The sequence below is a fragment of the Heliangelus exortis genome, chromosome 5 (genome assembly GCF_036169615.1).
Source record: "Heliangelus exortis chromosome 5, bHelExo1.hap1, whole genome shotgun sequence".
NCBI lineage: Eukaryota > Metazoa > Chordata > Aves > Apodiformes > Trochilidae > Heliangelus > Heliangelus exortis.
The window spans coordinates 35089210-35111274 of NC_092426.1; the positions used below are offsets into that span (position 1 = coordinate 35089210).

A 22065-nucleotide genomic window follows, 5' to 3' on the forward strand; every position below is an offset into this window, starting at 1 on the left:
ATAGGAAAATGCAAGGCATTCCCTGAATTCTTATCATGGACAGAAAATAATCTGTTTGTCACAGACTTGTCTGCTAGAGAAATACATTTGGGAACATTTTCTTATTACAGACACTGCAATACTATTACATTCTTGTGTGCAAATTGATAGTGACTAGTATACTAAATTGCAAAGAGAATTTAAAACTGCTTGCTCATGAAAAAACATGTATTGCTGTGTTAGACATTTGAATTGTTCTTCTCTACTTGCATCACTAGACAGTGAACTTGTCGACATGATTGCTCCTTGCAAAGAACACTTTTATGCCTCTCTAATCCTGCTACTGCACAAGGAACAGGAATGCTCCCTCAACTTAACCATGTCTTTATGCAGAAGTTAGAAATGCATCCTAACGTGCTTCAAAATGTGTATAACAACACAAAAGTGCATATGTTGATTTTTTTTCATCTGTCATTTTGAAGAGAATGTCTTGATTTCTACAGTCTCCTCAGGCTCATCACCTCTAGAACGCAAATGGTTTCCACAGCAACTGTGCAGAAGAGAGAGCTGTAGCTTCTTTTCTTTGCTTGTGAAAACCCAAAGTGGTTTATCAAAACTTTGAAGTGCTAGGTTCCATACACAGATTCTTTCAATGTTACTTTTGAGGCCAAACCAAAAAAAACCCAAACACCCTTGTCAATGGCAATATATCTTTTTCTTACATCTGCAGTAGTTGTGAGGGGAATGGGCATGGGCCATGCAGGCATCTTCTGTTGGGTTTTTTTGGGCAAGGCAATTGTTCTTATTCCAAGAAATTCCATTGTGTTTAAAGAGGTGATCTGAACACAGTGGAAGAAAATTTATTGTTTTTCTGCTTTGGGGGCAGTGAATCAGTTCCTACCCTGGTCTGTAACTGCAGCAAATACATAAACTCAAGTTACACTTTCAATAAATTTCATCAAGTTAATACCATTCTATCACACCAATAAATTAAATATTTTAAAAGTAATGCCCACTGCATGACTTATATTTCATCTTACAAAAAGGTTGCTTTTGTGGCATAATCTTTTTTTGACAGTTTAAAACATAAAAAGAATGATGATGTCTTTCTTTGATTTACTGCACAAAGGCTTTGTTTGCTAACAGAACTTGTTCTAGCTGTGATTCTTTGTCTTGTGCAGTTTTTGCTATTTTCCCAGCATTCTTTGTCTCCTTAAATACTACTTAGGCATTATATCTTCTCAAACACATCACCTTTCTTCTTCTCTTCCCTCTGCTGTTATTACCAGAAGACAATTCCTACTCATATTGCTGCTCTTCTGACTTCTGGCTTTTAAATTTCAGAGTAAGGCAGCTTAATGGTCAATGTGAGATAGTGACAACTGTGTACCAGTTGCCATTTCTGTTATGTTAACTGTATATACAAGGTTTATACTGTGATGGGCATGTTCTGAGGGAGGCAATGTAGAAGAAAAAGTATGACACAATAGAAAGTTGGCATTGGATGTGGCATTTTGATGGTAGCAGGTTTTTGGAAGTAATCTGAATTGTTTCTGATCCTTAAACAAAAAAAACAAAATGTGCAGCAGTCTTAATACTATTAATAGTAACATTTGTAACATTTTTGGCAAAAAAAAAAAATTACCAGATTGTCTTCTACTGTACAGCATTGATAGTCCCTCCTCCATGCTTTTCTCCCACCCTGTAGTGTGGGATTTTGATCACGAGAATAGGTTACCACCTGTTAAAACATTTTATTTCTCTTTCTGAAAAGAGAGAATCATTTTTATGTGGAAATGAGCAACTCTTTATCTTGTTTGATCACTCTTCCCAGAAATTGTATTATCATCATGTTTTTAAAACTTGCTTACAGAGCAAACAAGGGTGATGAGGTCTTTTTGTTTGCTGCTTCTCCATGAAAGCCTTTGGACCAAATTTCAACTACTCCATAAATAAATGTCATAGAGATAGATTATGTTGCTACAGTTTTCATGGAAGTTGGTGTCTCTGCTGATGGGAATGGTTATACCTTCTTTGACAGCAGCTCACTGGCACCAGAGAGGGTGCACGCAAGTCAAGGATGACCACAGTGTTGCTTTTCTCCTCTGTGGAGCACAGAGGAAGCTGGGATGATGATGAGACATAAGCTCTGTTACTCATAGGAGTATTTGCTGCATTTTGATTCCAATCCTTCTGAAGAATCAAAGCACTGGTGGGCGTTCCTAGTTGTTCAGTAATGAGGGACTTTTAATTAGTTGGCATTTGCTGGTGCTCTGCCTGAAGGAAGGCAGCCTCCCCCAGGCACAAGAGGAGCTCTCGTTTATGCAGCTTTCAGTCTGTTTCTGTACACATTGTCTTTGCTACATGTCAGCTCTGGGATCCATGAGGGCTGCCTCAGTTTTCCACTTCAGGAGAAGTTAGAAGAGTATTTAAAAGGCAGAACATGAAACAGGATAAAAAAGACCTATAGATTTTATCTAGTTATAATCTCCTTCAAAGCAGGTCCCTTCAGTTCCTACCCACTCTGAAAAAATACTGTGTTAACACTTGTTTTCTTACTTGAAAAGTGTTTCAAAACTATTTCACCTCAGACTTCAGAAGCTTCTTTACTGATTTTTTTTCTCATTTCTGTTTGTTTTTATGAATGTGTAGTCACACACTCTGTCCTGTCAGTCTCCCTTTCCCAGCACTCCTACCACAAGGCGTGCCTTGCAAAGGACTTTGTCAGATGAGAGTATTTACAGTGGTCAAAGGGACCACTTCTTCACCTCACGGGCCTCACTTTTGGACCAAGCCATGCCAAATGATGTACTGTTCACCAGCACCTACCCTTCTCTCCCGAAGTCGCTGCCGTTACGGAGACCATCATATACTTTGGGAATGAAATCTCTCCATGGTGAGCGTATTTCTCATTTTTCTACTTTCAAAGAAATCCTTTTTGAGTCACATTCAGGGAACATGTTTGTCAAAGCAATAAGCACTTCCATCTTGATTTTGCTAGAGTGAGGAGTCTAGTCACATTTCCTGAAAATATAAAATAGGACGGGAATGTTTTTTTCCTTGTTTCAGAGGCTATAAGACTGCATGGCTGGTCACACAGTCACCTTGTGGAATGAGCACAAAACTGTCTCGTTGGCTTTCTTCCAGGAAATATTATATGCCTGGTTATTCACCAGTGACAACTTCAGGTGTCATTTCCTGTACTGTGAGATTATAGGAACAAAAGGCTACTAGGAAAGAAGTAATATAAAAGTGAGTAAATATTAGTGGACACCTGGGTGTATGACTACACCAGATGCAGCTTCTGTTGCATCAGCTGTTTTTAAAATCACTTCCTTTTTACAGGATTTGCCTTACTTTAGTTACGTGTTACTTCAGTTACATTTCTAACAAGAAAAGTTACTTGGTAAACTGCTGTCAAGAAGGTACTCAGCCTTTACCCATTAGTTTACTGAGAAGCCTCAGTGTGATGCTTCATGTAAGAAAGGGAATTTTCACAGGTTCTGGTTGTACCTCGTAACTAAATGCATGCTAAATGTGTTGTTCAGAAATAGAGCTAAATCTCACAGTGTAGGATTCTGCCATATTTTCTGAAGATGTAATATCTCCTCTGATTTATTCATTTTTTAGTATGCTTCAAGAGCAAAACGCAGGGCTGTCGATAGATTCAGCTCTCTGCAGTGAGCCTGAAGCACAGCCTGCATTTGGACACACAGGGTACATTTGACAGCCTCTTTTAGATTATTTTCATCTGCCTGTGATCATCAGGCATCAGTTTGCAGTGTTGAACCTGACATTTTCATGAGCTGTTGTTTCTGTACAACGTGTTTCTTGCGCAGGAGTTGGAAACTGAGCTCTCTTAATTTCTGGCTTTTATATGCACTAAAATAATTTTGCAGGTCTGGTTACACTTGTAACTGGCTCCTGGCTTTGCCTTCTGAGGGCTTGGGGTCAGATGATTATTGATGCCAGTTGAATAGAAGTGGGAAGCAGCACTTGGTCTCTTTTCATTTTTGATGCCTCTATTTTCTGAAAAGAATATCATAAAACCTTCTTTCCCTGTCACGTTCTCTTACACCCCAAACCAATTGCTGCTCCTAGCACATAGGCTTTCTATTTTTGTCAAAAAACCAAGATGTTCCATTTTCTATAAAATTTAGGGCCTGCACAATAAAGAACCAGCTCCTTGAGTGGTGCACAAATTGTCTCCACACACACATACACTTTTCTTTGCTGAGAGGATTATGTAGAGTTGAATATTTAATACAAATGTTTGTTGGCTTTCAGCTATTCAAAATTCTTTTAATTCAAAGATCTTAATAACAAAATATCCATTCCAGAGCACCTTCATTTGTTTTGAAGAGGGAAAACAATGAGCTAAAAATATTCTTATTTCCTCACCTGTCTTAACTAACAATCCAACCCACACTTTTAAAACTGGTCATTTTTCACATGGTTAGTTTTTAATTCTAACTTTGTGTATCTTTTTACTAATGGTAAGCATGTCCCTGCTAAGCACTTCCCAAACAACTGCCCTCTTCTGGGGAGAAAACACAAGAACCCTCCATGTTGATGGTGAACTCAATTCAAGTTTATAAAAGGTGAACACACACAGAGACACAAAAAATAAACAGCTTTTAGAGCAATGAAGTGAATGCAGTGTAGCTTTTCTGCTCATTGTTTTCCAGGCAGCATTATTACTTAGCTAAAGTTATTAGAAACTTATTTTAGTTCTTGAAGTTATATAGTTATTACACTTCTCAAAAGAAAGTGGGGGATAGGACAACAAAAAGAAGCAATTCAACTTGTGGCGTGTGTCTTCCACTGAGCTTGTGTCCTGCCCACCACATTGTCTTTCTGCTCTCTCTGTCCCAAATGGATTCTTCACTATACCCTGCTTCTTTCCCGTGTGCCCAGTCCATCTTCTCCCTTCTGTATCTTTGGTGCTTATAATGCCACCTACAATTTTTTCAAAACTTTCTTAATACCCTGACAAAGGAAGCAAGTTGAGTTGTTGTTGTTTCTGAGCAACAACTGTATTTTTACAGGAGGTGCCAGGCAGTGTTGAAGGCCCAGCAGGCTGTGTAGAGCTCTCCAGAGAGTAGCTTGTGCAGATTCAGGGATCATTGGGTAGAAGTACAGTCCCCAGCCCCAGTGCTGGGGGGAGACAGAGATTGGCTTTTGAAGTGCTAAGGTGCAAAGATTCAGACAGGTGAATGTCCCAGTGAAAAGCACGGCCTCTGAAAACTAGCATGTAACATGCTGCATTTGGTTAACTTCTTAAGGAATTTTGGGTTGGTTTTTGGTTTTCTTTTTCAAGAAGTTTATAATTTGTTCTGCATTACTCTAGGAGAGTTTTCTGCCTCAGACAGCTCCCTCACAGATATTCAGGAGCAAAGACGGCAGCCCATGCCAGACCCTGGTCTTATGCCATTGCCTGATTCTGCCTCTGATCTGGACTGGTCAAACTTGGTAGATGCTGCCAAAGCCTTTGAAGGTAAGTTTTCAGAATATAATAATTAGAAAGTTGGTCTTTGTGCTTGCTCCATTAAGGAGTGGTGGTGGTGTTTTTTAATCTCGACTTTAATCTTCTTAATCTCTTGGCTTTAGTTGTTGCTCATTTGTACTTAGCATGAAGCTTCAGCTCATTTGAAATAGCAGCTCCAACCTAAATAGTCTGAAACTTTGCATGTAACACTCAGATATTGTTTCTCCATACTGGAATCCTTCTGTGCTATGGTTTGTCTAAATCTCTGTGCAGCTGGCTACTTTTCATTTCATGTAGAGCAGCTGCCGACATCACAGCCAGGGTGAAAAAGACATCTGGCACAAAAGTACCAAAGTGTAATGGCAGGGGAAAATCATATGAGCATACTGATGATTGCTTGCTTACTGCACTAGAAAGAAGTTTCTGTAGTGCAGCTGAAGTGTGCTGCCAAAGTAATTTGGGAATTACACCTTGTTGGTAGATACTTTTCCATTGCCGCTCTTCCCTTTACATACTCGGAATACACAGACTTGCACAGAAAGTGTCAGTTCACACTATGGCACTTTCCATCTCCTCAACACTTAGTAAACTGAAGAGACCTGTAAGCTGCCTATATATTTGTATTTAAAAAATTAAATACACTTCAGCCCAAAGGGAGTTTGCCTTACAGTTACTATAATCCAATGGAAATGTCTTCTAGCTGCATTAAATATAAGTGCCTTTTTCTAATCTCTGCATAAATGCTGTCTCATCTTAATGAAAGTGTTTTCACTGATCCTGAATCTTTTGGACATTATTCTTCATGCTTGGAGAAGGCTGTTAAGTAACTTGTTTTCTTGTCTGTTCTCTGGTAGTAGCCATATACATGGGGGAGATTTATTTGACTTTCCTTATTAGACTGATTCCTTCACTTTAGTAGGCACCAGACACATTCGTTTTCTTTTGGAGTGTCAACAAAGTCATTGTGGTGCAGGAAGTACACTGACAGCTCAGGTGAAGAAAAGCTGTGGTAATGTGTTGGCTGGCACCTTCATCTCATGGCTGTGAAAATATATTCAGATTTGACTTAGAGAGGGAACAGCTTTCTGATGTCAGTATCCTCCCAATAATCTCTAGGCTCTGCCAGGTGCCAGTGGGGAATGACAAGAACCAAGCAATCTAAATTCTGATTTGTGATCCAGGACTTCTCTCTTCTACCTTGTTGGTTGGTGCCTTCAGCACAAGCCCCCAAAGTTACAAATAGTGATACTTGAAACCAGGTGAAACAAAAGCTGCCTACATCCCTGAGCTACACCAACCTTCAGTATTTTGATTCAAAAGAAAAAAGAGAGTAGCAGGAAAAATTCCATCAGATACCAAGGCACATAATTTTAGCCTTGCTGAGAGAGCAGAATATAAATTTGACAAGCAGAAGATGATACTGTATTGTCATGAGACATCCACAGCTGCTGTGGGAGAGAGATGTTAATTTATTAAACTAAAAAGTGTTCGTGTTACTGTTTGTGCTGGAAAACTCCAGAGGCAGGGACAGTCAGTAGTTTACAGTCACGTGACATGTGATTGTGATTTAGAGATGAGTTAAAACATCTGAGAAGTTACAGGACATAAGAGTGTAGACAAAAGGTGGGAAAGAGGTTTCACATTTCAATCTGAAAATGTTTTCTAATGCATAAGGAAAACATTTCAAGTTGTGAAAAATGACAGTGGTAATTTTACTTTCCACGTGTGGTGGACAGTGAGCTTTTCTTTACTCAAGATAAAGGGATCTATGGAGTAAAGGAAGCTAAATGTACTTTTACTGGCTGATGTCCTGCAGTTGTGCCCAGGAAGTTCTGTGTAGCTCTTCTTCCAGCTTAGCCTGTCCTAGAGGTGGCCATGGTTCAACTCTGAGCACTACTGTGGTATTTGTGCTTTGCACCCCTCCTGAAGAGCTGCTTAGCCTGAGGGTGAGGCATGATCTGTGAGAGCATGAGAGCATGCAGTGCTGTGCCAGAGGTATCACTTGCTTGTTGAAACTAATACAGTGGAAGACCTGGTGCAAACATTTGCAATGCCAGTTTGCTTCTGCCAAGTGGTATGTCATGTCACCTTATCTTGGTTGAGACAGACTTCTGGGATTGTTTGAAGATCCTGCAGCATAGCTGTTGCACTGTGCAGGAATAGATAATCATTTCTGCTGCCATTTTTTTTTCTCTGGATGTTCTCAGTTCAGCGAGCTTCATTCTTTGCTGCTGATGATGAAAATCACAGACCTGTGAGTGTTGCCTCCAGTAGTGATCAGGCTGAGGACCCACTTAGTGCACAGTTAAAGCCTTACACAGGGTAAGTAGATACACCAGATCTCTACAGGCTTCTTCAGCTACAAACCAAAAACAAAAGTATAGGAACAACTTTGTTTGGAAGCCATCTCCAGGCTTCACAGAGCTCTTCACAAGTGAAGAGCATCAAGATGGTGGTGGGAAGTGAAAAGAGAAGACTCACAAGTACAGTTGAACATTTTGCCAGGTTTCTTCTTGTCTGAGATGTTCATGAAAGTATCCGAACAATGGTAATTCGAGGCATATATAATGAGTAGAATTAGATGTCAAGTGATGGGATGGCCCCAATTAATCATGAGTTAAATTTTTTCTGTTGGTTAAAGTGCTACATGTGTTCTGTGTACTCTTTGTTAGGGTCTTTTTGTTCATTTTGTACATTCCTGGTATACCCAAGTGCATACCTACATAAAGCCATTTGGTATAGGCAAGGCCATTAGTTACCCTATGTGAAGACAGTAAATCATATCAATACCTGTTTCTTGTTTCCTGCTTTCAACAGTAAAGAATCTCCTCCAACTCTTGCCTCTAAAGTGGACCAACTGGAAGGTTTGCTGAAGATGCTGCAAGAGGATTTAAGGAAGGTAAACACTGAATCTACAGAAAGTCTGTAAAATGTGTTTAGTGCTGATAGGTGATGCTAATAACTGTGTAATCCTGTTTTGCCACGCATGAGTCTTTGACAGTCTCATCCTTGTATGAGAAAAAGATATTTCTTTACTCTGTTCCTTAGTTCATACTTCTGATTGTGCAAGTCTAGGGTGGAGTGTCTAAATTTCTTGGCATCTAATTCCTCTGCTTAAATGAGGAGAATGACTCAGGTTACCTCCACTCCTAATTCAGGTGACACTGAGAAGCTTGAGGTTAGTCCATGTATATATGATGTCCAAAAGTGATAGTATTATCTAAACATATGAATTCTATGGTGGAAAATTCCAGTATTGCTTTCCTGCCTGCTTGGTCCAAGAAGGGTCTGCTGCAGTCAAAAGAAAAGTCTCTCAGCTGGGGAAGTATTTGCAGGAATATTTCCTGTCCCTTATTTAGTTAACCATCAGCAGCTGTACATATATACAGGTATGGAACAGCACATGCCCATTTTTATTTCACCACTTGGAGAGCCAGCTTCTGTATTAGACTGTAATAAAGAGAAATCCTGCTCATTGAAGCAAAAAGTTGGGAATGAAATGTCACAGATGTCCCCTAAATATAAAACCATGTGTTACTGCACATAAAATTCATATAAAAAATGATACATGCTCTCTTAAGAGAGTCTTGCCTCTTGGTATAGGTAGGAAGCATGACCTCAAATTTCCACTAAGATCTGTATTTTTCCTCATGCCTAAGGAAAAAGAGGACAAGGCCAGTCTTCAGGCTGAAGTGCAACATTTGCGGGAAGACAACCTGAGGTTACAGGAGGAATCCCAGAATGCAACTGAGAAACTGAAGAAATTCACCGAATGGGTTTTCAATACGATTGATATGAACTGACAACAGTGTACAGGGAAGGAAACTATCTGTTATGAATATTATTACTGGGACTTAAGCTTTAATGCCACCTATATCATGATGTGTGAAATTATAGTCAGAGCACTTCCCTGTCCTTCATCCTTCAATAACCCTTTTTTGCATCTCTGCGCGCACTCAGAACAATTGCAGATCAACAATCAATGTCTGCCTTTTGTAGAAAAAAAAAGTAAATAATTTTAAAAGGTAAAATAAAAGTTTAACTGCTAAAATGTGAATGTCTATTTTTTGCACATTGTCTCTTTATCTGTTATGTACAGAACGATTTGGAGGCAGGGTCAGGCTTGCTGTTCCATCTGCCTCTGTTTCCATTAATTCCCATTAATTCCTTTCTCTTTGTTTCAGGTAATCTGCTTTTCCTTGCAGCTTTGGCAAATATTATGACATCTAGAAATTTAGAAAGAAATTTTTATTTTACTGCTTTTCTTACATTGTTTTCTGAAGTATGCCTCAGACAAGGGGACGTAATGCAATGTTTTAGGTGTCTCCTTAGCAATTTGCGCTTGATTGCTTGTGCTGCCTTCCCAGAGAACGCGTGTCCATAGTGTATGGTACAGTACAAGCAGCATCATAACATTTGGAGAGAGACTGGAGACATGAGCTATGGGTGAGGCGTGTGATCACACATCTATTGTATTAGCATTTCTGGTGGCCTTTGTTTCCTGTGGAAACAATGGCTTTATGTAACTTTATAAACAGCAAAACTCGGCATGCTGCAGTTCATACTGTGTCAGGCAGGCTAAGAGATACTGAGCACTGCTGCTGTACCGCTTAAGTATTGTCCCCTTCCCTTCCTGGGGAGCCTGTTACTTGCATATGTGCAGAAGACTTAGGCTGAAGTTGTAAAGACATTGAGATTTCTTTCCCTTGAACTGTTTCCATTAAAATCCACATAAACCATCTCTCTGCACCTGCCCTCCCATTCTGTTTCTCTGGACAATCCGAACTCACGTGTTTATTCAACTTGTGTTTTATTACATGAGAGGTCTTACAAATCTTTCACTGTGGTAGACAGAGGAATATGTAAAGGTCTATTGAAGAAGTGTATTTTTCAAAGGACTGGGATAGGATTAGAGCTCTCAAGTCCCCAATCCCTGTGAAACTGCCTCGCATGAGATTTCCCAAACTGCCTCATGCCAGGAAAGTTAATTTCTTGTTCTTTGAAGGAACAGCTAACTTGCCACAACATGTTACCTCTCCAGAAAATACTTTTTAGGTGTCAGAAAACAACAACTTGTGAGCACCGCAGTCTGCAAAGGCATTGAACTTTGCAGAGTGCTGAGAAACCTTTTTTACTCCTTTCTGAGGATACATCCTGTCACTACCTTAATCAATATTGCCTTGCATAAAGTGCAGTATATTTGGGGGTTAATTTCAAGAGCATCCACTCCCTCCCCTTTACTGTATTCCTAAATAGACAGATTAAAATTGTTGGGCATAGACTTATCATAGAAACTTCCTAACTCTCTTCAATTCCTTTTTTCATGCTCTTTAATCTTTCTCTGCACAAGTACACACTACACTTCAACCTCAAACTTTATTTGTGATGCTAATCCCCATGGAGTTCTTCTCTAATGTTTTGTCATGGAAATGGATCTCTTTGGAACTATTTCTGGAGTGCTTTTGTAAAGGTTTAGAATGTCTTGGGTTTTTTAATGACTTGTATGAAGGAGATTTATATAATGCCTGATATTATTTGTAAATGGGAAATATTGCTAACATCTCTGAACATCCTGAAGTCTTGCTTTCATTCTCTTTTATTTTTAAGTTTGGTTTTTATTTTATTTCAAAAAAATATTTTGGGACTTGGGGCAGACTATTTATTAGAGTTTTGCAACAGAGTTCTTCTTGTATGATGCCACTGAAGGCTACTTGTAAAATTCTGACAATAAAACTCATTTTAAAGGCTCTTCTAAACCATTTTCTTCTGATTTTGTTGGGTTTGTTGTTCTAAGACTTTCCAGAGAGTCCATTTTTCCTGCTTTCTTCTCATACCACTTTTCTTAGTGTTTAGCAATAGAAAAGTTTCATTTTCCATCAGATTTCTACTCGTTCACTTTGAAGGTCATTACTTGGTATGTATACACACATTCCATGCCTTGACTTTTTATGTGTATTATTGCACAAATGTATTTTTTTCCCCTTTTTACAAGGTTTTGATAGCTTTAACACTAACACTGAGCTTCAGCAGAGTGATCTGGTAAAGAGGGGCACTGCTTTTTAATCATTTATAAGGATATTAGGACTTACTTGGGAAAACTGAAGCTGATTTAAGTTAAAACCAAACTTGGCTGGCACATCTGCCCAAGAACAAGCACATTTTTCAACATCTGAGAGCTAAATTTGTGAGTGTTAGGTTTGCTTTTTTTTCTGAATCTCTTCCTTTGACTTGGGAAATGACCTTGGACATGTTTTGAACAGATTCTTTTTTTTTTTTTTGGCCTTGTGGATCACCATTCTGCATGGCTCAAAAATGTGGAACTATGCCAGCCTGCTGGAAAATTTCTTCTAGATGACTGAATGGAACCCAGGGAGAGAAATAGGCACCCAGGGAGAGAAAATTCATTTCTTTCAACTGGTGAAGTACCCAACCAAGAGAGCTCTGAAGCAGCCAGACCAAACAGAAGTATCTGATTGAAAAGTATGGGTTGAATCTTGGAACAAAAACTAGATGCTGTCCTACCATTTGTAATTGGGTACTGGTAATTGAGTTGAAGCAAAAAGTTTCCTGCAGGTCAAGGAGCTGCCCTGCCCACATTCATAGTGAGTCCACACCAGAGGTTCCCACACTCCACCATACACACTGTTAGGTCAGCCTAGACCAAGGCAAGATCTGACTTGCAGACATCTCCTCACAGCCTGAGTAGTTCCTGGCCTAAGCAGAAGGCAGGTGGCTGTGGGAGGAGTGTGGGTAACAGGGGCTGCCTTCCTATGTCACCTATTTCTCTCAAAAAAAGAGATGTTTTTGTATTCCTTGTCTGTGGTGTAGTGTGAAGGTGCTGTTGTCCCTGATGAGTGTTTTGGGTAGCCAGATGTGGCTGGTGCAGCAGCAGAAGGCTGCCTGCTCTTAAAATTCCCAAGCCAGTGGGGAGAGGCCTGTCACTATGGAGGGCTGCAACTTGCATGTCAGATAATACTCTTATCAGAAGTGATGCAGGGTATAGGTAACAGGTGAGGTGTGAAGCGCACAGAAGCTGGGATTGTGAAGGGAAAGGCTGGTGCAAAGGTGCCTGGGGAAGCCAGTTCTGGAGTGAGGGAAAAGATATGGTGATGGAATGTGGTGCATCCAGGTTTTACTCCTCTAAAAGCCTGTTGTTTCTGTGGGGAGCTGTGTTCCACACCCTCTGAATGGGTACTGTGAGAGATCCTTTTTCCCCACCTTTTCCTTTTGTGGGAAAGGTCCCCATGAGCCACACACAACCTGGGAGGGTTGTCTTGTCCATTTTTAAAACCTTTACATAATCCTTCTCTTTTCTCCTAGTGCCTTCTTTTGAATAGATGGTTAACAGATTCTGTTTTGAAGCAAACAGCTGTCTCCTAGCAGACACTTCAGTATGGTGTTAATCCTGTATGTGGGCCGCTGGGTTTGCTGCAAGACAACAGGGGAAGAGGAACAGTTACTGTCCATGAGCTGGTATGGCATCCCGAGTTGGATTCCCTGTCCCTCTTCCACCACTACAGCTGAGGCTTTGCTGAGGAAGTTACTCATGGACAAGAGCTGGACAATGAGATGATGAGGCTTGTACAGATGTCTTCATCTTTTCCTGATATTTGTGGTGAGGAAATCCTTGCTGTGCTGTTTGAGGTGAGGCTGGAGAGGAAAGAGCTCAGAAATATGTTGATTGCAGAGCTCTGCACTAAGACCTCCTCCCCTACTTGAGGCTGCAGCTTCAGCTGAGCAGGAAGGGAGCAAGGCTGAGGAGCTTGTATGAGTTGGACTTGCTGGAGGGCTGTTTTCCCCAAAGCCCACAGTGGCTGATGGCAGCTACCTACACCCCCTTTCTGCAATAGAGAGCACCTGCAGCCACTGTCCAGGTCAAAAGACCCTCTCCCACAGTAGCCCTGGGGGAGTCATGCTCAGTTTTGGGGAGACACAGGTGGCTGCCAGGGGACCTTGTGAGGTTTACAAGGTGTGCAGGTCCCTCTTTTGGGTGTCTTTGGCACTTGCACAGACTTGTGTCCCTCCAGAAGATTTCAGTGTGTCCCAGGCACCTTGTGTTTCTCCCAGAACTTTGGTGTCTGAATGATTTAAAGTTGGCTGGGGTTATTTGTGGCATGGTACAGTGTGGGCAACACGAGTGGGAGCTTCCACGAGTAATAAAACCAGGGTGCTGCAGCCATTGGGGCTGTAAAATTTGTGGTCTCTAACTCAGGGCTGGAAGAATCTTCAGAAGTCTCACGTCCAGTGTCTGACCAAAGCTGGGCAGCTCTGAGGTTGCTCAGAACTTGATACCCAGTTGGGTCTTGGAAACCTCTTGAGGATGAAGACTGCACAGTCTTGCTGAGCAATATGTGACTGTCCTTATTGTGAAAAGGTTTGTCGTTTTATCAGGGTTATTAGAAGAAATGTGCAACCTGAGCAGCAGTTCCTGGCTTCTTTTCCCCTACATTACTCAGGAGCTCATGACACAAGAGCCTGTCTGTATCCTTGAAAAGTGCTGTCCCCTGCCTGCAGCCAGCAGCAGAGCTTGTGCTTTTGCTTTCCAGTTGTCCAGCGTGGCAAGAAGGAGGCCCTGCACCTTTGTTTGCTCCACTAGTGATCTTCGAAGCTACAGTACAGTTCTGATGGTTTTTTCTAGAGATTTCTCATTTCTGTACTCAGTATTGCTTATTCATGCTTTAACCAAGCCTAGGTTGAACCCTCTGGTTCTGCTTCACCCTGCACTGCCTGTGAGAAGGATGTGTGCTGCTAGGATAAGCACAGCTGCTGGGCAGGAAGGAGACCAAGTCAGCTTTTATCATGCAAAGAAGTCAGAGACAGAAAGTAGGATGTGTTCACAGACTAGGTCTGGATGTGGGTTTCCTAATCTCATGTTGTGATAATGGCAAACCAGCTAGTAACTAGAAAAGGCTTTCATGCCACAGGGGAAAAAAACCCAAAAACAAAACCAGGGACTTGTCCTGCTGCTGGTTTCAACTTTTTTTTCTGTTCTTTCCTTACGCTTCTTTCCATCTGCTCTTCTTTCCATCTGCTCTTGTGCTTCTCCTTGAGCAGAGTTTGTGCATTTTGCTTGGTGGCTGCTGATTGCTGTTCTGCCACCCGGGCTCTGGTGCATCACAGCTGGAGGCTGAGCTGAAAAGCCAGACCGGATCAAGTCATTGAAGCACTTGTTCAACAAAGGAGCTTGACTGCTCATTTGGTTTTGTGAAAGGGGTCCAGGCAAATTTGTATCTGCTCTGCATCTCACACCCGAAGTTGAGTTTGCTTAAGTGGAGGTGGGAGGCTCAGTTGATGACTGACTGTATGGAATGATCAAGGCAGATAATGCCTGGGATGTGTCTGCCCACACGCAGCAGAAACAACCAGTATGTACTTGCCTGGCAGCCCACAGCTCTGCCGTGCCAGCTCCTGCTGCAGCCACAGCATGGGTGACAGTTTAGGGAGATTTCAGTCTCTTATTTCCTCCCTGAGACATTGCATTTGATCCTAATAACAGTGGGATTATATAAATGCACATCTATTTGCTTTTAACATTTTTTGCATCTCTTTTTCTTATTATTTTCTTTAGGTTTTTTTCAAGCTGTGCACCAACATTTGACAAATGCCATTCTTCATTGTGAGTGCTTGACACTCTTGTCAGTCACCACAATCTGTGAGGACTGGTAGTACAACAGACTGACAGATTGCTTTGTGACCATCCTTGTTTTATATTCTTCCCCTGCTCATGCTCAACTTGTAGCCTGGACTGCAGAAAAAGATGGGGCAGAGAGAGATACATAGAAATGGTTTCTTGCTTATTCTTTGCCTCTTAATATTAATGCTTGGCTGTGTTTTGCCATACTTATGACTGGAGAATTTTGCGTGCATGCAGTTTTCAAGATGACCTGGGGGAAGGCAAATATCTGAGAGCTGCTCCATATTCAGGCACGAAGCAAGAAATTCTCTCCTCTTCTTGATGAGAAGCTTGATGAGGTTACACCTATAGCATGGAAAACACGAGTCTCCCTCTTCCCTGTGATTTCTCTTTCAAGGCTTCCTGTGGCCTAAAAGCTGCATTGACTCTAGCATTAGTTCCAGAGCTCTGATTTGATTGCCCTGATTTCCCAGTTAGATCTCAACAGACATTCTCCACTTGCAGCTTTTAGCCAGATGTATTTTCCAACTGAGCCACCATCATTAGATGGTCAAGATATAGGACATATCACAGCCTATTCAGGAGAAACACATCAGAATGTGAGCACAGAGTGTGGCTGTCCAGTCTCTGTAAGATGGGCTCCCCCTTGTCCCACTGCTGCAAGTTTTGAGTGTGCTGCCTGCATCATGTCACCTCTGTGGCTGGTATGGGCAGAAATGATGGGAAGTGCTTCACATAAAGGTGATGGCAGGCAAAACCACCCCCCTCTGAGGTCAAGAAGCAGACAAGTTCTTCACACAACAGTCAATAGAGGAACCTCAGCTGCCTAGACAAGAACCCTGAAGGAGTTTTCCTAGCAACCTAGTGGCTAGCAGAACAGGAAAAACCAGAACTGCTCTCTCTGAGAATCCAACCATTGCACTGAGAGATGGGACAGGTGGAGTGAAACTCGGTATGTAGATGCACATCAGTCCTTCTGTTACCTAAGTTTTCATACTGAGAAGCAATGAAGTAGTCTTGGAGCATGCATTTGGGAACACAGAGAAATTTGTTTCAGCTTCGTGAGGTGTTGAGGAGGGGAGAGGAAGTTGTTTTAGTTTTTTAAGGCACACTATCCCCTTGCAGCCTTGTCTCTTTTAAAATAGACTCCTTTAGTGGCCTTTATACAAGGCAGATTTGGAAAGGACAATTGGCAGTACCTAAATTCAGAGGCAGTATTGTTTTCACAAGGTGATTAAGTGGGTGAAATGCTGAATTTCAGCTTGCTCCTGAACTTCACCCCATGTGGTGAGGAATAACAATAAGATTGCCTCTTATGTAGCTTTGTACTTGTGAGCTCTGTAGCCACAATCAACTCAAAACAGGAGGCTTGAAAGGGAGGGTCATGCTTTCAGAAAAGCATTCTTTGGGTTAGGGAAGACAGCAGAAAAACTTGGATCCTTCCAGGAGGCTCAGAGAGACCTGGAAAGCAAGAAAATGGGGCCAGGTTTCTCAAGGGCACAAGATGGAGTCCTGAGTGGGATCTCCCAAAAGGTGTGCACCAGTGAGGTGCACAGCAAGTTCAGGTACCATGCCAGGAACATGGGGAAGCGCTGTGCTCTGGCAGTCTCTGGCCAGCCACCAGGTCCCTGGGCCAAGGCTGTGCCTAGAAAAAAGCTGGCTGACCCACTTTGTAGACTATGGCATTTGTAGTTGTGGTTGTTAAGCCAAGCATGATCAATCTGCAGGCTTGGGGGTATAAACTGATCCCCTCTGTAGCCACTGATGAACTTTTCCCTGTGTACACCATGCTGGATGCAGTGAGAGCTTTTGTTGACTTTGTCAGGATCCAGGTCCACGTGCCATGGCCTGAGCCAGCTTGAGGGATCCTACACTCCAGGGCCTGTGTGCTGGGTGATTGCTGGCTTGGCTGCACTGGGGGAAGTCAGGTGCTGCTCTCCTTTGTGAGCAGTGATGAGCTGCTCACACAGCACAAGAGGCCTTGTGCTTACTGGGCAAGATCTGATGGCTGGAGGTGTTCTGTTCCCTGGAAATCCACCAGCAGCTTTGGTTTGGCTCTGGCTGCACCCTGTGCTGAAAAATGTGGGATGTTTCTGTGATGGGTACAGTTAGTTTACTTCAGTTAGAAGTAAAGTAGGAGGGTGATCTAAATGAAGCTGATTTAAACAGCTGAACATAATTGCTGTTGGATATACATTATGGAAAGGGTTTTTTTTATTCTGTCCTGTGTTTATGCTTTTTAGGTGTTTTGCTGAAGGAAGATGTAGTCTTGCAGCACTGAAACAATGCTGGCTTACAGGTAAACACAATGCTCTCCACTGAAAATACAACCTATTTTCTCAATCAGGGAATATATTAATGAAATATGGATTGCTATATGTATTTTAACAAGTCACATTCCTAATGTTCACATTCCTATGTCAGAAATTAATGGATGACGCATTCAATTTTTTGGATTATATTAATTCACATGCCTAGCTTGTGTCTTTTCAACAGAAACTGAAACTTAGTACAATAAACCAGCAAATTTTGTAAGTTAAAAAGAAAATATTAACCAAGATATAACAGAAAACCAAATAAGTTTATTTGACCTTAGTAGTTCTGCACACTCAAGCTGCAGGGAACCAACACTCATCACTTAACTGCTACTGTGTATTCATGAGGTTGAAATATATGTAATGCATGCCCTAAAATCCATACCTAGAGCATTCAAAATCAGTACCAACTTTTGAGGACATCTTAATCTTAGTAACATCTATTTTCCTTCAAGTTCTCTGCTGTCTTTGTGTGATAACACATACCAGGAGCTACCTGACAGGGAAACAGTGGGATGTACAGTAATCCATTAATTTTTTGTTCACCCAAGGCTTTGGTAATCAAACTATTCAGCTTTTTGTTGTGCTATTTCTAAGCCAGTCATGGAAAGACTTTTTAAATTGTGATAGCATGTTTGCATTTGCCTGCTGTGGGAAAATGCATAATGCCATATCAATTTGTTTTCACATTTTCAGGGAATGGTGTAGCACCACAGACAGAACGAGGCTGATTCTGGACTTAAAACAAAACAAAACAAGAAATAAAAATGTAGTGGCATAGGATAGTATGCTTCTGACATGCCTGTAGCCATCTGTGTATTTATTGCCTCATGGATGATATAAACTGAAAGTTTCTTCTGCTGCTGTGTCTATCCTATGAGCTCGTTTTGCTTTATTTCTGAGACCAGATACATTAATAAATTAGCTCTTATTAAACTGAAATATGGTTTAGTTATCCTCATTTGGACATGAATAAATACCAACAACATAATTATTTTTCTTTGTTTGAAATAAAGCAAATATTCTATTGACAGCACTAGATAAGAGAGAAGCCAGTCTGGCTCTGTGCTGAGCGCTGGGTGTCTACCTACAGATATGAGAGCAGGGCATATGTACAGGTTTATTCCCTTAGAATCTACAGCAATATCATTTAGTGACTTCCTGACTACAGAGATCATGACTGTATGCAAAAACCCTCAGTGGATTTTCTTGGACATGAGCTTGTTTTTAAGTGTTTAAGAACCTGTGTAGGCTTCCTGTATCTGTCCCACAGTAACTCTGCAGCTAACCCCTCATTGGCTTATTCTGAGTTTCCCCCCACTCATTCACCTGACCCTCTTCAGTTCATGCAAGGCAGGCACAGCAAATAATCCCTCCCTATTTTCTGTCCCCAAAACCTTCACGATTTAGAATGCCTTTATTTTATCATCCTTCAGTTGTCTCTCTTCTAGTCTTTGTCTGGTGTTAGTCTTACTTCTTGTATGAAAGCACTTTCAGATCTTTCCCATTCCTCACCTCCAAGCCCTTTACATTCTGCTAAGTGCTTTTGCATGTGGCAGGACTGAAGTCCATGCAGTCTTTGGGATGCAGATGCACCACTGTGTTATCCTGACATTCTTCATTCTGTTCTCTATCCCTTTCCAAAGTATCCCTTACAATTCATTTTTCTCACAGCTACTGAATATGAACCAAGTTGATGTTATTTCTAAGAATCAGCTCAAGAACCTATCTTGATAAAATGAGGTAAGCACTGCTTTTCCTATTATTTTCCTATGTATACATTATTCTGTATTTTCTAGGTTGCAATTTTTTGCTGTTTCCTCACCTTGTCACTTGATAGCATATGGTTGTTTTGCACCTCTTCACAGATAAACCTTCTGTTTTGACTCAGAATATCCCCCTGCCACCAGAAAGTTTGTCACATTTATTACCTGCTCATTTTGAGGTAATTTACTGAGTCCACCAAACATCACAGCCTTTGACACCAATCCCTCTGATACTGCCCTGGTGAACTCTCTCTGTTGTGAAAGACTGCAGCTTATTTCTACCTTTTATTTCCCCTCCTTTAATAATTCATCCACTCCTCATAAGGGTTTATATTCAGAGAGAACCTTTGGGGAGAAAGCTTGATTCAAGGCCCTTGATAAGTAGGATAAGCAGGGCCTTGTATGCACTGGGTCTGTCTTGTCCACATACTTGGTGGCTGCTTCCAAGACCTTTAATAGTTTCCAGCAAGAAGACAATGAGGGATGTGGAAACAGAGAAAGAGTGTGAAAGTATCAGTATTACATCCCTTCCACCAGACAGCCCAGTGGGTACAGAATTTGTTCAGGATTCTGAGAGATTCAGTGAAGCCTCCTTTCTCTAGGGGGTTTTGATGCCACATCTCCCAGGGAAACATCCTAACTACCAGGCTATTAGCTTAATTTGTATCTTCTCCCAGCTTTTTTTGTTAGATCTCTTTAATTTAGATTAAAATATGCATTGGCTCAGGGGTGGGATTTCTAGCCTGGCAGTTGTCATTTAGATTGCTTTTTATCCATAGCTGTTTCACTGAACTCCCTGGCAGAGGTAGGGAAAGCAGGGATGGACATTGCCAGGTGATGGGGAAAAAGGATGTGAACGAAACCATGTAGGCATAGGAGGATTATAATTAAGTCAAATGACAATTGATGAGCAAGGAACTGTTTTCCCTTTGGGCTTGCATTAATGGTGTAAAGCTCAGGACATGAGCAGAGGAGCACCAGCCCAGCTCAGCTCCTTGGCACTTCTATACTTAGGACCTTGCAGATGATAAATCAATCACAGATCTTTCTTGCCTGGGTAAAACAAAGCACTTGCACTTCCTTAGAGAGGCTAATCCTGCCCTGTTCCCCAGGGATGAGCTAAGCCTAATCAGATCTTTTATGTATCTGATGTTGGTGATAAAGCCAGAAATCCTTACTAGGGTAGTAGCTGACACAGTGATAATCTAATGCACTTCGTAATTCACTTTTTATTCATGAGGCCTGACAGCTGTTTCCAAAATATATTTCAGGACTGCATGGTCTCCGTGGAGAGGTTTCTTCTCGCTGTGTCAGGTACTCTGGGTATTGTATGACAATGATTAAAATGTTTTTGTGTGTGGCAGCCTTCCTCTATATTTTTAAGAAGGCAGAAGAGAACAGCAAGTTTTATCAGACAGAGCTGGGACCTTGGCTTTGGGAGTCTTTTATTCCCCTGGGCCTCAAATAATAATTTGGACCTAACCATTTGCCCTGTCACTGCCATGATTTCTTGATATATAGTCAATGCTCTTGGAAATTGCTTGGTCTGAAAAGTTTTCTGCTTCTGTTTAACTCTCTAGTCACTGTACTTATCAAGTGGTCTATTCTGGAACAAACTTGCAATGCTGGGAGCTTGGTCACACAATCATCTGGATTGGAAAGGACCTCTGAGATCATCAAGTCCAACCCTTGATCCACTACCACCATAGTTCTGGCACTGAGTGCCACATCCAGTCTCTTCTTTAAAACCTTTAGGGATGGAGAATCCACCACCTCCCTGGGCAGCCCATTCCAATGCCTGATCACCCTCTCTGGAAAGAATTAATTTCTTCCTAATATCCAACCTAACCCTCCCCTAGCAGTGCTTAAGCCCATGCCCTCTTGTCTTACTGAGAGCTGCCTAGGAGAAGAGACCAACCCCCCCTGGCTCCAACCTCCTTTCAGGGAGTTGTAGAGAGTGATGAGGTTTCCCCTGAGCCTCCTCTTCTCCAGACTGGACACCCCCAGCTCCCTCAGCCCTTCCTCATTGAACTTGTGCTTGAGTCCCTTCACCAGCCTTTTTTTGCCCCTCAAATGGGGGCAAAAGCCCCTTGACTTAGAATGGACCTTCAGAGCAGAGAGTTTTTGATCCATGCTGGCTGAAGCTAATAGGAAGATCTGTACTGAGATCAGGATGTGCCAGTTCACATTGGGTAGGATTTTGGCAGCTTGCAAGGTTGTCAGATTGTGACGTTGTGTGCCTGCACTGGAAGACAGGAACTAGAAGAGCAGATTGTGGCCTGCCAGGCAGCTGAGCTGATGGAGTAGGAGGGATCAGACATAGATGAGAACACCAACTTTTTAAATGATGAAGGGGTAGGTGGGTAGGAGCCATGAAACACAAGCCTTGTCTTTAGTGTGTTTTTCTGACCATGAAAAAAATTTCCATTGTGAAGAATATAACACCTGAGAAATACTTGACCTTTGCCCAAAACTTTTTGCATATCTGGGGTTTAGGAGGAGGTAGAAACTTTGTTAGAAATGATAATTTTTCTATAAGTGCTTGTCCTGAGTTGGCGAGGTGGCAATGGGCACTCTGGACCAACACAGGGATTTTCATATGCTCTCCATTCCTGTGACAGCTTGGTGAGTGTTTCTTCTAGCTGAAGTCCACTGAACATGGGATCTCTGACCCTGACCACAAGAAATCAGCCCAGGTCTACCTATGGGTCTTCTGTATAAGGACATTTTGTAGAAACATAGAATGTTAGGTTGGAAGGGACCTCAAGAATTATCAGATCCAACCCTCCTAATATTATTGTTTATATGAGATGTCTCAGAACCCCGTTGAGCTGAGACTTAAAACTTTCCAAAGTGGGGGAATCCACCGCTTCCCCTGGGAGA

General features: G+C 41.7%; 1 protein-coding gene across 6 annotated transcripts in view; it reads left to right on the forward strand.

Annotated features, from left to right (window-relative positions):
• SIPA1L1 (signal induced proliferation associated 1 like 1) overlaps window positions 1–11223 on the forward strand; it is a 198092-nt gene extending 186869 nt beyond the window's left edge. For 4 of the 6 annotated variants that reach the window (XM_071744541.1, XM_071744543.1, XM_071744542.1 and 1 more), the window contains 5 exons: window positions 2632–2875; window positions 5330–5476; window positions 7675–7789; window positions 8285–8366; window positions 9127–11223. In XM_071744541.1, the coding sequence (XP_071600642.1) occupies window positions 2632–2875; window positions 5330–5476; window positions 7675–7789; window positions 8285–8366; window positions 9127–9270 (732 nt within the window). In that variant the 3' untranslated portion in view covers window positions 9271–11223. The remainder of the gene's footprint in view (window positions 1–2631; window positions 2876–5329; window positions 5477–7674; window positions 7790–8284; window positions 8367–9126) is intronic. The other 2 variants (XM_071744544.1, XM_071744547.1) reach the window with 2 other exon arrangements.
• The last annotated feature ends 10842 nt before the right edge of the window (window positions 11224–22065 follow it).